Genomic DNA, 13,898 nt, shown 5'->3' on the forward strand with positions numbered 1-13,898 from the left:
CTGGAAGGGAGAACTCCACCTTGACCAGTGTGGGGAGGACCTGGAGAAATTGCTTTTCCTTGGATGTTCTCTGTCTCTGGTGTGGCTTTGGATGCCAGGTATCAATATGATCTCTACTTCAACAGTCAAGCTGAGCAGGTGTGAGAAACACTGAAGGAGAAAGTCAAAATGACAAGGTCCTTAAAGACATTTCAGGCACCTATTTTGAGTCATTTTAGTTTTCCCCTAATTTATCCTTCAACTTGACGAGCAGGTGTGAGAAACACTGAAGGAGAAAGTCAAAATGACAAGGTCCTTATAGACATTTCAGGCACCTATTTTGAGTCATTTTAGTTTTCCCCTAATTTATCCTTCAACTTGAATTAAGTGGCTTCTTAAGTTTCCTGTGGTGACCTTTTATGCCTTTCTATGGTCCACAGTCCCAGTGTTGCCAATGCTTTGTGTGGTTTAGTTTCTTCTCAAAAAACAGCCCTTTGTAGACTTCACAGAAAAATTGGGTCTAGGTGAAAATGCAGGCTGGGTACTGCTGACTTCCTTTCATCCCTAATGTTGGCTTTACAAGTGAGTGTTCAGACTCAGATAGCTTGTGTTGAATACTCTAGATGGATGGGAAGATTCTTTGGGATCAGAAGGTCCAGGCTTTGTTTTCCTTGAGCAGGAAGAAAAGTTAGAAGTAAAGACAGGGTGGAACTTTCCATTGGGGTTGAAGCTGCACCCTTTCTGTACAATTAGTCTTTGTAATGAGTTGACTTCTGGCCTTCCTGGGGAGGGGAAGTGGCCAAGTGCCTTTGATTCAGCTCTTAGAGAACACCAGGACTTGGAAAGGATCTTGGCTCCTGAAAGCTAGCCCTATGTTTGACCTCACCTGATAGAGCTGTTACTCCCAGTCCCAAGGATAGACAGTTGGAAGGGTGAGTTCTTCATTTTGATCTTCAGAAACCACTTGTCCTTGGTCTTCAGTTAAGGGGGAAGACTTTTGAGTCTCAGCTTCTTGGAGACTTGGCTCTGGGGCTAAGTTGGTCCTTGGCCCAGGCCCTGAAAGTCCTTGTAGTTCTCTGACACCTTCCAGAATAAAAGTACTGGTTGGCTTATTCACCTCGGGGCGGGAGCTTCTGCTTTCTGGAAGGACACTATGCAGAGGTCCATGGACTAAAAGGCATAGTGGTTTCTCAGGGGCTGTGGGGAAAATTTCTGTTCGAGTTGCTGTTAAAGCCAGGAGGCCAGATTTCTCAGGTGGGGCTCCAGTTTCCTCCCAAGGACAGATGTCTGCCATGGTACCCTTAATTTTATTTCCTTCTGGGTCTGTGACTTCCCATTGACACAGCTCTGCTATCCTGCTCCCCATACTACTTGCTCCATGAGGGCTGACTTTGGGTTGGTCAGTGTCCAGAGTGTCTGACTGGGGGAAGAGCCCTGCTGAACCCATGTCTTCCTCGGGACAGACTGGCTCCTGCTCTCTGCTGAGTTTTGCTGCTTCTTTTGAAAAGTGTTCAGTCCCTCCAGATCCTGCCTTCTGAAGAAACATCTCTCCTTGCCCTTGTGATTCTCCTTCTACCTCCTGTTCCAGTCCCCCTTTCTCTGCTGCTCCTTTACTCACCTCCCAAGGGCAGATCTCTGTTTTCTTGGCAGAGGGAGCCTCTTCCACTTCCCACAGACACACTTCTGCCACCCTGGCCCCCACACCGTCTGTTGCCTCAGAACTGCCATTGCTTCTGCCAGAAATGGATGGGGCTTGTTGTGGAGACAGACCCCCACAATCTTGACTCTCCCAGGGGCACACAGCCTCCCGCTTCCTGAAGTCTTCCCTCTCTGATTGTTTCTGGACTGCCCCACCTTTGGGCTCTGGGTTTTCTGGGGCTCTTCCTTTCTTCTCCTGAGATTCCCTTTTTCCATCCTGTCTTGACACCCCTTTCTCAGGGATTCTTTCAGTCACTTCCCAAGGACAGATCTCAGCCTTGGTGCCGCTGTCAGGTTTATATGCATCCAGGTCAGGAGCATCCCAAGGGCACACCTCAGCGACCCTGACACTGACTAGTGTCTGGGAGCTGGCTTTAGGTTGCTCAGAGCGCTGACTGTCTGGGTGGGAGAAAGAGCCTGCTTGGGCCATGCTCTCTCTTGGACAGACAGATTGTAGCTCATTGCTTGTTTTCTCCCCATCTTCGGTAGTGAATTCTGCTCTCGAAGCTGGAGCTCTTTCTGGGAGGGAGCCTGTCCTTGGGTCTGGTCTTAGGTCCCCCTTTTCTGTTGCCTCATCACTCGCTTCCAGGGAATGCCCCTCTGCCACTTTGCCACTGATGCTGCTGGGCAAGTCTGAAACCTCGGGGACCTGAGTAAGGAGTTCCCTTAAGTCCTTGTTCTCCCAAGGGCAAACAGCTTCCTGCTTTTGTCTTTTTGCCTCCTGTTGTATGTCTTCTCCCAGGGAGGTGAGTCTCCCCTTTTCTAGAGTTTTTTCCCTCTGCTCTGCTGATTCACTCCTCATCTCTTGTTCCAGTCCCTTCCCAGTAGCTCCTTCACTCATCTCCCAGGGACAAATCTTGGCTTTTTCACTGGTAGGAGCTTCCTCCCCTTCCCAGGGACACACTTCAGCTGGCCTGCACCTCACATGGTCCAGGTCCTGGAATCCAGCTTTTGGTCTGTCAGCGACCAGAGTGTCTGAATGCTGAGAGGAGGCTCCTGACTGCAAGCTCTCCCAGGGACAAGCCACCTCCTGCTCCAGGGCTGGCCTCTCTGGCTTCTTTGGAGCAGTAACAGCTATTTCTCTGGATCCAGAATCTGCAGAAGTCTTTCCTGTATCCTTTGGAGATTTCCTAATGGCCTCAACTCCCGAAGTCCTTTCCTCCCCTGCTCCAGCATCCACCTCCCTGGGATGGATCTTTGCCTCCTCAGCTGTCTGGGCTTCCTCCACATCCCATGGGCAGATCTCGGTAGCTTTGCTTCCCACACTGCCTGACATCTGGGAAATGACTTTGGGTCTCTCCATCGAGATCTGTTGAGGACCTGGTTGTGGGCGGAAGCTGCCAGGGTCCACAGTCTCCCAGGGACAGACTGCTTCTTGCTTTTGGATCTGTCTCTCAGGCCTTTCCCAAGCTGTGACATTTTTGATTCCTGATTTTCCAGGCATTTCCTCCTTGTCCTTTTGAGATTCTCCTCCTTTTTGTGCCTGTCCTGATGTCCAGTCGTCTGTTCTTTCATTTACCTCCCAAGGACAGATTTCTGCTTTGGCAGGTGTTGCTTTCTTTACCTCTGGCTTGAGCTCTTCCCTTGGACACACCTGTGTTGCTCTGTTTCCTCCACTGCTTAGGAGTTGGCCACCAGCTTTGGAGGAAGAATTGCCTAGGCATGGGCTGGAGTACCCAGGGGCAGCGCTCTCCCAGGGACACATTGACTCCTGCTGGTGACTTAATTTCTGCACTGCTTTCACGGTTTGTTCCATCTCTCCAAAGCTCTCTTTTCTACAGGCTCTTTCCTTTTCCTGGAGAGATTCTCCACCTGTCACCTGACTCAGCATTTCATTCCCCTTGACCTCATTATCCATCTCCCAGGGACAGATCTCTGCCTTCCTGAGAGCAGGAACATCTGCTGCTGTCATGCCACTGCCCAAACTCCCTGAGCACTCTGGGCTTTCTGAGGCCTGAATCGAGACTGCTGAGGGACCCCGAAAATCTGTACTCTCCCATGGACAAAGAGACTCCAAGTCCCCACCCAGTTTCTCTTCTTTCCAAAAAGTTGTTTTCCTGGGGGTCTTCTGCTTTTCCTGGGGGAGCTCCTTTACTACCTTCCGGGCCAGTTTCCCATCCTCTCCTCCTTCACTCACCTCCCAGGGACACAGCTCTGCCTTGGCGATGTCAGGTGTACAAGGTTCTGGGCCAGTGGATTTCCACTGATGCTTCTCCACCTTCCTATCCTCCACGCTGCCCACTGCCTCAGACCTGCCCTTCGTTCTATCAGAGTCCTGAGGGGCTGACCGAAGGGACAGACCTTCAGGATCAGCACTCTCCCAGGGACACACCGCTTCCTCCCCCCTGACCAGTCTCTCTGGCTTTTTCCGAGTAATGGCAACCATATCTTTGGGTTCTGGTTTTTCTGGGGCTTTCCTCCTTTCTTCTTGGGAGTCATCTGGATCTTGTGTTAATGCCCTCCTCTCAGGAGTTCCTTCACTCACCTCCCACGGGCAGATTTCAGCCTTGTTGCTACTGTCCAGCTGACACATTTCTGACTTGGTGAATTCCCAGGGGCATACTTCTGCCACCCTGTGGTCAGTACTGCCCAGGAGCTGAAGGCCAGCCCTGGGCTGTCCCCGCCACCCCACAGGGGCTTCTTTTGCTTGCTCAGTTCTTTTGTCTCCCAAAACTTGCCTCAGTGTGGTAGGCCCTGTTTTACCTGTTCTTTCAACTTTCTGCTCCCCTAGACCCTGGAATGTCCTCCTGCCTCTGTCTTCCTGTTCCTTGCTGCCCTCCTGGTGACAAACTCGGAGCATTCTGCTGGTGTGAGCATTCTGCTGGTTCTGGAGGGATTCCTCATCATCACAGGGGGCAAGGGCAGCCTGCTTACTCACCACTCTGGGCCGACCTGGCCGGGGAGACCTGGGGGATGCCCCCACACTCTCTCCGGGAGCTGTACCCTTCTCCCTCTCAGGACTCTCCTCTCCACTCTCCTTCTCTCTGTATGTGCTCCGAGAACGGGTCAGAGCTTTGAGAGCCAGTCCCAGGCTGCGCATGGAACCCTGCTGAACAGGAGTCTTGAGGCTGTGAGATTTAGAGAAGATCTTGGGCCTGTCCTCATCTACATCATCAGCGTCCCCCTGGGAACGCCCATCCTCTATGTCCATCTCGTTCTCCCTAGTGCCCCTCTTCTCTACTGCAACAGAGAGGGCCCTCCAGATCCTGGCTCGAGCTGGGGCTGGGGAGTGGTTGTCTCGCTCTGTCCCTGAGGGGCCTTCCTGGGCCACATTTTCTTTCTTGACTGGCAGTTCTGCATTCTCCCAGGGGCAGATGTAGGTGAGGATGCTGGGGCTTTGGGGGGTTACTGGGACTGGTGTCAGGGCAGAAACTGGGGTTGGTGCTAGAGTTGGCATCAGAGCTGGAGCCAAGGTGGAGGTGGGAGACAGCATCTTTGGCTCGCCTGGGCAGGCCCCAGACAGGGCCATGATGGGGGTGGAGACCTGGTGCCGGATGGGTGGGTGAGGCAGCCTTCTCACAGCCTCCTCATGAAGCTTCCCAGAGGCATGAGAGCTGTCTACGCTGCTGCTCTTGGCAGGAGAAGGTGGGGCTGACAGAGGGACTCCTCGAGCCCGCTCTAGCCTCCTGGCTGATGGCCTCCGCACCGGGCTTGCCATGGCTGTCTCAGCCTTCTTTCGTTCCTCTCGCTCCTTTGCCTGCCGATAGGTCTCCTCCAGGTAGGCCTGGCTGGCCATGAGCAGGGCCTTCTCCCTGGAGCCAGCCACGCTGAGCGACTTTTGCAGGGAGGCGGGCCGGGCCCTGGGGAGCCTCTCTCCCACTGTCAGGTTGTGGGCGCTGGCTGACCTGAAGCCCAGCGCAGGGGGCCCCTCCACCGACTCCCGGCTCTCCGTTCGCGAGGCCTTCTTGGCCAGCTTCCTCCTCAGCAGTGAGTCGAGGAGAGGCGGCTCCTGCTCCCTGTGGTGGTCATAGGTGCTGCGGGACTTGCGCAGGGCTGGTGGCCCCTCAGGTTCCTGGAGGCTGGCGCTGAGCAGCCGGCGGCGGGAGGAGCCGGGCAGGCTGCTGCGGCCCGGGGAGCCCGAGTCCCGAGAGTGCTGCCGGGCCAGGGCCTCGGGGAATTCAGTCAGGTACCTCATGAAGGAGCGGCCCAGCCCCTGGCGTGAGCTTCCTCGCTTCTTGGGCAGGTGGGGGTTGTTAGCAGCCATTTCCTTGGTCTTGTGGACCTCTAGCTGGGCATAGAGCTTCTTCAGCTCGTCCTGCGGGGCGCGGGGACGAGAGCAGAGCTGCCGTTGAGATGGACGGGCTAAGCTCTCCCCATTCCCTGGCTGCACCGATCTGCCCCTCAGCCCTTATTAGACCTTTTTCACTACGGGATCTGTTTTTCCATCGAGCCACGTCCCTTCTCTGCTTCTAAAATGCTCACAATTCACCTCTCTTTTCTGCAAGCCCAGGGCCAAACTGGCTCTGAGCCAGATCTATGTAGCTCTGAGGACTGAGTGCACTCCCTTTTCGGGGCATTGTGGTCTTGGTGGGAAATCACCAGCTCGGGTGACAGGAAACTTGGATTTGAGGTGGGTGTTTGAGATCCACTGTGTGCCTTGAGGTATGTAGCTCTGAGGACTGAGTGCACTCCCTTTTCGGGGCATTGTGGTCTTGGTGGGAAATCACCGGCTCGGGTGACAGGAAACTTGGATTTGAGGTGGGTGTTTGAGATCCACTGTGTGCCTTGAGGCTATTTTCTTGATATCTCTCAGCCTCTGCAACTTCTAGAAAGTGACCATACCTGGCTGGCCAGTATTAGCTTTCTTAAGAGGACTATATGAGATGGATGGGACTAGTGGGTGTGAAAAGTGCTGCATTCAGGTGTCAGCGATGGAATGGGGCTTTGAAAGTCTTATACTCTGGATTTCTCCCCAGAGCCAGCATAGGAGAAAGCTAGGGGGAGGGCAGGGGACCTGCAATGGCACACAGCCCGGGTGGCAGGGCAGCAGTGCTCCCTCCGCCCAGTCCCTAAAAGCTAACATCAAAAGGAGGCAGGGGAGCAGCACGTACGCGAATGTCTCCAGGGTCCAGGCTGCGCTCGCTCCAGGCTGAGGCGATGCTGCTGCCGAGGTAGGAGCCTGAGCGCTGCAGGTCCAGCTCATCCTCGAACACCTCGTCCACGATCTCCTCCCGGGCAGGAGCCCCCAGCTTCCAGAACTGGCCGGGGTGTGTATGAGTGGGGAAAAGACTCACCTTGGCTCCCTGTCCATTCCTGCACTCATTTGCCCCATGGAATACATCCCTACCTGTGAATCTTCACCCTCCTTCTCTGATTTGGAATTCCAGGGGTCCGTAGAATTTTACTCCCACTCATCCTCCCTGATCTTCTCTAGCTCAGGGGCCAGGTGGTCCCAACCCCCTGCCTCTGCAATTCCTAGCATGTGTTTTAGCTCCTCCATCTCTCTCTTTAACTGCTTCTGAGTAGATTTTCAGAGTCCACCAACCTTCCAACTGTGTTAAAAAGAACTCCCTCCAGCCCTAGCTCTTCTATTTTGGTGGTGGTGGTGGTGGCTGGCCAGTAACAGGGATCAAACCCTGGACCTGGCTCCTCTTATTTCCCTTGCCCAGGAACTGGAAGCAGAGAGATAGTAGCTTCCTCCCCCAACCCCTGACTCACATTGGCTCCTTGCTTAGGTCCCCCGTCACTCAGAGCTCATTCACCCCCAGCACCTTCTGTCCTTCTTACCCTGACCTGCAGAAGGCACTGCAGCAGTTGCAGATCCACAGTGTCCCTTAGAAAGGGACTGGGGTCCGCCTTACATGCGGGAGTGGAGAGACCTCACCTTAGGGATGAAGATCAGAGCCAGTGTGGTAGTGACTGTGCAGTGGGTGTGGAAGAAGAAGAGGAGGAGGGTCCAGTCCGGGTGCAGGGAGGGAACCAGCACAAACCTGAGGGCAGGACGGGAGGAGCTTGATAGTGGCCACTTCTGTGTCACCTCACTGGCTCTTCTCCCCAGCCCCAGCCCTGATCTCCATGGGGTACTCTTCCTTCTTCTCACCCTCTCCAGGATGTAGGTCCTGTACCCCAAGGCTCACCCACCTCTGAGAGGTTAATCCCCACCTCCGAGAAGCCCTCCCAGGTCACTCCAGCTCGCCTTCTCTGGCTGCCTATAGTACAGGATCATGTTCCAGACTGCTAAGATCGCCCTGTGGATTGATTCTGCCTCCACCACAGGGCCAGGTCCTATGGCATACACACACACTGCAGGCTTGCTGTTCATATGGCTAAGAGGTGAGGGGGAGAAGGCAGGGAGAACTGACCATGTGTCAGAAGGGGTATGTTGGGGGTGCTGGAGAGGTGGTTAGGAACGGGTGAGGAATTAGGAGCAGGGTATATTTCCTCTCCTCGTGTGGTGAAATTAGGAGCAGGGTATATTTCCTCTCCTCGTGTGGTGAGGGCCTCATCACCTGGGTGAGACATGGGTGTGGGAGGGGTATCTGCGGGGTAGGGAGAGAGCTACAGGCACTTGCTGAGGCATAGCAGTGTTACAGGGATGACTAGGGATGGGGGCAGCCTCACCTGGGAGAGGTGAGGAGTGGTGGAAGGGTGAGAGGAGTTATGGGCAGGTGGGCCCATCCTCACCTGGCCGTGTGGAAGGCAGCAGAGAGCAGCAGCTCATTGTGCAGGGCGATACCCATGTAGCGTGGCTCGTGGAAGGCTGAGAGGACAGCCCGGGTGGCATAGCAGAGGAAGCTGCCACAGCACAGCAGCAGCATCTCAGCTGTGGGGAAGCGGGGAGGGAGAGAGCTGGCCCCCCCTCAGCAGCCATGCTGCCCCTTTCTCTGTAGGGCGTGCTGGGGGGGGCCTGGGCTAGGGGTCTGGGTACAAGGCAGGAGAACCAGGACAAGAGGACCCCTGAAGGTGCAGAGCCAGGGGCCAGGTGAGGCTGGGCTCAGCGGAAGCAGCTCACCCACAACCATGATGTAGTCCCAGCGGTCGTGGTGACAGAGGTAGAAGTGACGGCCAGTGGGAGTGTGGCCTTGGGTCACCAGAGGTGTGTGCTGGTTGCCTCTCTCCAGGGCACCCACTGTCCACACGGCCAGGAAGCCCAGCACAGGCAGCAGGAGCAGCCCCAAGCGCTGCAGCAGCCGCCCACTGCTCAGGTGGGGGCCTCGCTGGGCTGTCCGAGACAGGAACAGCTGGAGCACTCTGCAAGGGTTCGAGGGCATATGGTGGATGGGGGGGAGGGGCCCAGAGCCCTGGCCTCTGTCCACCTCTTCCCTCCCCTCCCCTTCACACACATACCCATCCTTCCACCCTTGCCATGGTTTGCTGCTTCTACTTACCCTCAAAAAAAGTTACAGAGAGGGAAAGGCTATCATGATGGGGGAAGGCCTTGGGGGCACAGGGGAGTGGAGCTGGTAAGGGTCTGGTCTTGGAAAACTCCATTACATGAGTAATGAACTGTGGTGAGCAGCACAAGAGCAAGGTCTGCCCTGGCCCTACCTATAAAGCTTGAGTATAATGGTGCCATAGACGATGGCAAAACCCAGCAGCCGGACCCAGCGAAGAGCAATGCAGCGGAACACACTGGGCTTGAAGTACAGGATGAAGACCTGGTGAGAAGGGGGCAAAAGTAGCTGCTCACCTCCATGCTTCTGCTGTGTACTAGGCCTGTGCTAAGCACATAGCTAACCCTCCCAGCAGCCCTGCAACAGAGGTGCCATCACCTCCATTCTGCAGAGGAGCAGCTTACATACCAGAGAGCCTAGGTAACTTGTCCTAAATCACAGCATGGGTCCTAGAGCTCTTTTAAGCTGAAGGCTGTTGGCTCCAGAGCTCATTAGACCCGCCTGTCATTTGTGGGTATAAGTAGGGGGAACTTGAGGCCTCTGAATTTCCCCAAGAGGGCTAGAAGAGGAAGGGTTCTGGGGTTTGGAGGGTGCCAGGTTGGGGCTGTGGGAGATCCTGGGAGGTGGGTCCAGCCTCTGGCCACAGACTCACAGGAAAATAGAGCAGCAGTGATCCAAAAAGGATGGTTTCCAGCAAGACAACTCCAGATGCCCAGGTCCTCTGTGAACCCAGAAAGGAGAGGCTTGTGAGCAGGGCAGGGGGAGGTCAGTGCCTGGACTATAGTGCCAAGCAAGGGTCTCAGTCCTATTTTATGGGTCACTCAATCGCCCTGGACTAAGGCTTCACACTGTAACACTAGCTGTGCCCTCTCTGTCACAGCCACACCCCCGCTCCCACCCCAGGCTCTTAGCTCCATTGGCACAAAGCCTCACTAAAGCCAAGGTTGCACGTTAGCCACCCCCCAACACACACACTCTCCAGCCCTATGCCCTTCCCAGTCCCACCCTGGGCCTTGCTGCAGACCTGGGCTCAAATCAGAGGTTGCTGGAGCTAGAAGGGATCGCATGCATTCCTCCAAACTTTGGGTCAGACTGTTCACTTGTCTAGAATAGGATACCCCTTCTCTGCCCAGTAAACATCCAGTTAACCTTTAGGCCTAGCTCAAATGTCTCACTGTCCGGAAAGTCTTTCCGATGCCATCTCAGACAGGATGACTGGGTCCTTTCTGTGAGCTCCCACAGCAACTGACACTTCCACCCTTTCCCCTGTCTCAGTACTGTCATTTTATTTACATGTCTGCCTCCTTCATTAAACTGGGAGCTCCATGAGGGTCCAGATCACTTCCTCTAGTGCCTGGACACTGTTTTGCTTAGAGTAGATACTCAACTAGCATTTGTTGAATCAAGTCCAATGCCTTCATTTTACAGATGAGGAAACAGGTTTAAGGTGGAGAGGTCACTTGTCTAATGTCTCATAGTGAGTTAGATTTAGAATCAAGACTGGAACCCATTTCTCCTGAGTTCTAGTCTTAGATGGTCTCAGGTCTCCAGGTAATGGGTAGGACATGTGTGCTGGAGGGAGATGTGGGGCCTTCCTTGCCTTGCTCCGGCGGCAGCGGTAGGAGACCAGCATGCTTAGGAAGACGGCCAGCATGCAGCAGGCCTGGCAGGCCAGCACTGCTGCCCGCAGCTCCGGGGCCTCCTCCACCAGGCACGGTGTGGCATCCATGCAGCCAGTGCAGCCCTCAGGACATGGCTGGCACCGCAGCAGCCTCCTGGAGCTGCCTTGTGGGGACCTGAACTGCCCGGTAGTCTGGATGGCACTCTTCTCTAACCCTACGAAGAACAAGATGGGTGCGGGGTGAGGGGCATGGGTGGGGCATCCTAGCCTTCTCTCCTGATGGTCACCACAGCCCTCTCCCTGCCCTTCTATGGTCTGTGGCCCCAGGAATATGAGAGAGTGGGTCCTCCATGGGGAGAACAGGCTAGGGCTCACTGCGATATCAGCTTACATTGCATCTGCATGTTATGGTCTCATTCTCAGAAGGTGCAAACACATCCAAACTGGACCCTGCTCACCTCTCTGCTTCTTCGACCTCTGTCCTTGCCCCACAAGTTTCCTCCCAGCGTCTCACCCCAACCTACCTTTCTTTGCCACATGTACCCTCCCAAGCAATCCAGGCTGTAAAACACCTGCTGGGCCCTGACCGCACTTACATACCCCCAGAGTCACTTCCCCCGTAGAATCCAGGTCGGCAGTGGCAGAGGTAGCGGCCAAGGATAAAGCCCTGACTCTCCAGGGGGACACACTGTGGGGGCAACAAACATGATATGTATTTACATGGAGCTTTCTCTGGAAGAACTTTCCCTCCTGAGAAGAGGTGGAGAGTTCATCTACCTCCCTATCCATGGCCCCTGGGTTCACACCAGGTAATCCAAGCAGAAGTCCTCCCTAGTCCTTGGGAAACCCTGACCTACCGCCTTCTGTCGCCTCTCTTCTCAAAGAGACCCCAAACAAGGAGTATGGAGATACATCACCGTTTTGTTCACGTAGGCAGTGACAGGAGCCTCACAGATCCCACTTCCCAGTGCACAGCTGTTGCTAGGGCAAGGTATCGGGGAGAGGTGGAAGTAGGGAGAACTCTGACCCCAACCATACCTTGTGTGCCTACATCCTGCCTCAAAGGGTCCCCATCAGCCTCCTCTCTGGCACACAGGTGGGTTGAAAAGGCTCCCATGGAGGAGCAGCTTCCTCCACCAGGTGCCATCTGGCTTTAGCACAGGACAGCTTTCCCCGGCCCTAATGCCAGACTAATGCCAGGCTGGTGGGATGCCAAGGTCAGCCCTTTATTCCACCTCCGCCCATTGATGTTTGCCCAGCAGGAGTCACAGCAGACCTCGGAGCCAGGCAGGGAAGATGAGCCCATGGATGAGATCAGATCTGTTGGCTGGGAACAGACATCAGTCGGGGGAACAAAGGGGTTAACCTTGGGAGATTCTATATGTAGCCCTTGAACTCACCTGGAAGTGTTAGAGTGTGGTGCCTATGACATTGTGGCCCAGATTCCCCTCTTGCCTGGACCACTGGAACATACTCTGTTCCTGCCATAGTCTACACAATGTGTACCCAGACAAATGTGTATCCAGAGAAATGAAGGTGGCTGGGTTAAAAAGTGAACTGGACAGTGGGAGCCCCTCTCCATCCCTGGATTTATAGCTCCAAACACACATGCTCTGAAGAGCAGCAGGGCCACTGTGTACACAGAATGATACTCCCACCTACCCCCAGAAGGCTGCAAGGCTCGCCTTGGCTTCAGTGCAACTCAGAAATAAACATGCAGTCAGTGTAACTGTGAAGCAGATGAGTTCACTGGCCTCCCAGGTTCCCAGTTTGGGGCTTGCAGTATTACCAGCCAGTGCTCTCCACCAGCCCGGTTCACCTGCACCTGTGACTTGGATTCTGCCTGCATCTGGCATGGGTTCCATCACCTTCATCAGTCCCAGACCTCTTCAAGCTCCTTCTTTGGTTAGATTCCTCCTATACCCCAACCATAAATTCCGTTTATTTCGACAAACACTTATGGAGCATCCTTTGTGTGCCAAGAGGCCCACCAGCCCGGTTCACCTGCACCTGTGACTTGCATTCTGCCTGCATCTGGCATGGGTTCCATCACCTTCATCAGTCCCAGACCTCTTCAAGCTCCTTCTTTGGTTAGATTCCTCCTATACTCCAACCATAAATTCCGTTTATTTCGACAAACACTTATGGAGCATCCTTTGTGTGCCAAGAGGAGCCCAGAGCTGTGTTGATATGGAGAATGTAGTCCAGGGAAGGGAAAGCGGATGATTAACAGAGGCTCAGCTAGTGGCCCTGAGGAGGGATCCCAGAGCACCGAGTACCAGAAAGGGGAGTAGACAGGGAGGCACACTGCAAGTTCAAAGGAATGAAGAGTAACTGTCTTGGGCAGGGGTGGGGGTGGTGTAGGCTGTAAGTGGCCTCACTTTTAGAAAGCCTGGTCTCTCTCCTCTGCCAGTCACTAGGGACTCCCCTGAATCCCTTGTACACTGGAGTGGCTTCATGACCTGCCTTGGAGCTGGGTGGTGGCAATGACGGGAAAGGGGGAGGGAGGCAAGACCCTAGCAGCCCCCCATCCTCCTTATCCTTACCTGGGTGCTGTTGAGATCACATAGGTGTGTGTTAGAGTACCAGCCTGGGCCACTTGCACACTGATTGATGTCCACAGTCTGGAGATCTACGTCCATCTGCACCTGTCCCCTAGGGCAGTGAGTTGGCAGTTAGGAGCACAGTGATGGATGCTAAGGTGGACGTGAGTCCTTGGGCAATAGACTATGGGGCAGTGCAATCTTGGCAAATTTCAGCACAGTAGCTGTGTATTGGGAGAGCACACACGCCTTCCAGTTCTCCAATGTTATTAACCTCCACTGTTTCTGTAGGCAATGTTCCCCTTCCACTAGATTGTTCTCCCCACCCCTCAGCTGTTCAACATCCTGTCATTTCCTGGTTCCTATCAATGGGTAGAGGGAGGAGGCATGTCAACACATGTGGGAGCCAGGGCTCTGATCATCTGTCTGAAGGGGATTTTCACACTTCCCCACTAAATGTACACACACACACACACACACACACACAGCACACACACTGCTCAGCTATTAACCACCCCCTCACTCTGCCCAAACCAGGTCTGAACTGATCACAGCAAAGGAGATAATTGAATGGAGGAGCCCTGAGCTGGAGCTGTCTGACCCAGCAGCTCCCCAACCTGCTCTGGGCCACATGGGGAGAAAGCTGGCAAGGAGCCAGGCTGCCTGCCGGCAGGAGGGGAACCCTGCTAGGAACAATAAATGGGGACACAGAGCTGGAAAAGC

At 54.6% G+C, this 13,898-nt stretch overlaps 1 protein-coding gene across 1 annotated transcript in view; it reads right to left on the reverse strand.

Moving 5' to 3' along the window:
- Positions 1–332: 332 nt before the first annotated feature.
- The window catches only part of GPR179 (G protein-coupled receptor 179), a 16,358-nt gene continuing 2,792 nt past the window's right edge, over positions 333–13,898 (reverse strand). Inside the window, exons 2-11 of the mRNA XM_008570976.1 lie at positions 13,179–13,287; positions 11,233–11,320; positions 10,612–10,847; positions 9,664–9,732; positions 9,166–9,275; positions 8,630–8,868; positions 8,302–8,440; positions 7,502–7,607; positions 6,729–6,875; positions 333–5,932 (exon numbers count right to left, since the gene is read on the reverse strand). Coding sequence (XP_008569198.1) covers positions 878–5,932; positions 6,729–6,875; positions 7,502–7,607; positions 8,302–8,440; positions 8,630–8,868; positions 9,166–9,275; positions 9,664–9,732; positions 10,612–10,847; positions 11,233–11,320; positions 13,179–13,287 — 6,298 coding nt within the window. The 3' untranslated portion in view covers positions 333–877. The remainder of the gene's footprint in view (positions 5,933–6,728; positions 6,876–7,501; positions 7,608–8,301; positions 8,441–8,629; positions 8,869–9,165; positions 9,276–9,663; positions 9,733–10,611; positions 10,848–11,232; positions 11,321–13,178; positions 13,288–13,898) is intronic.

The sequence above is a fragment of the Galeopterus variegatus genome, unplaced genomic scaffold (assembly GCF_000696425.1).
Source record: "Galeopterus variegatus unplaced genomic scaffold, G_variegatus-3.0.2 Scaffold649, whole genome shotgun sequence".
Classification (NCBI taxonomy): Eukaryota; Metazoa; Chordata; class Mammalia; order Dermoptera; family Cynocephalidae; genus Galeopterus; species Galeopterus variegatus.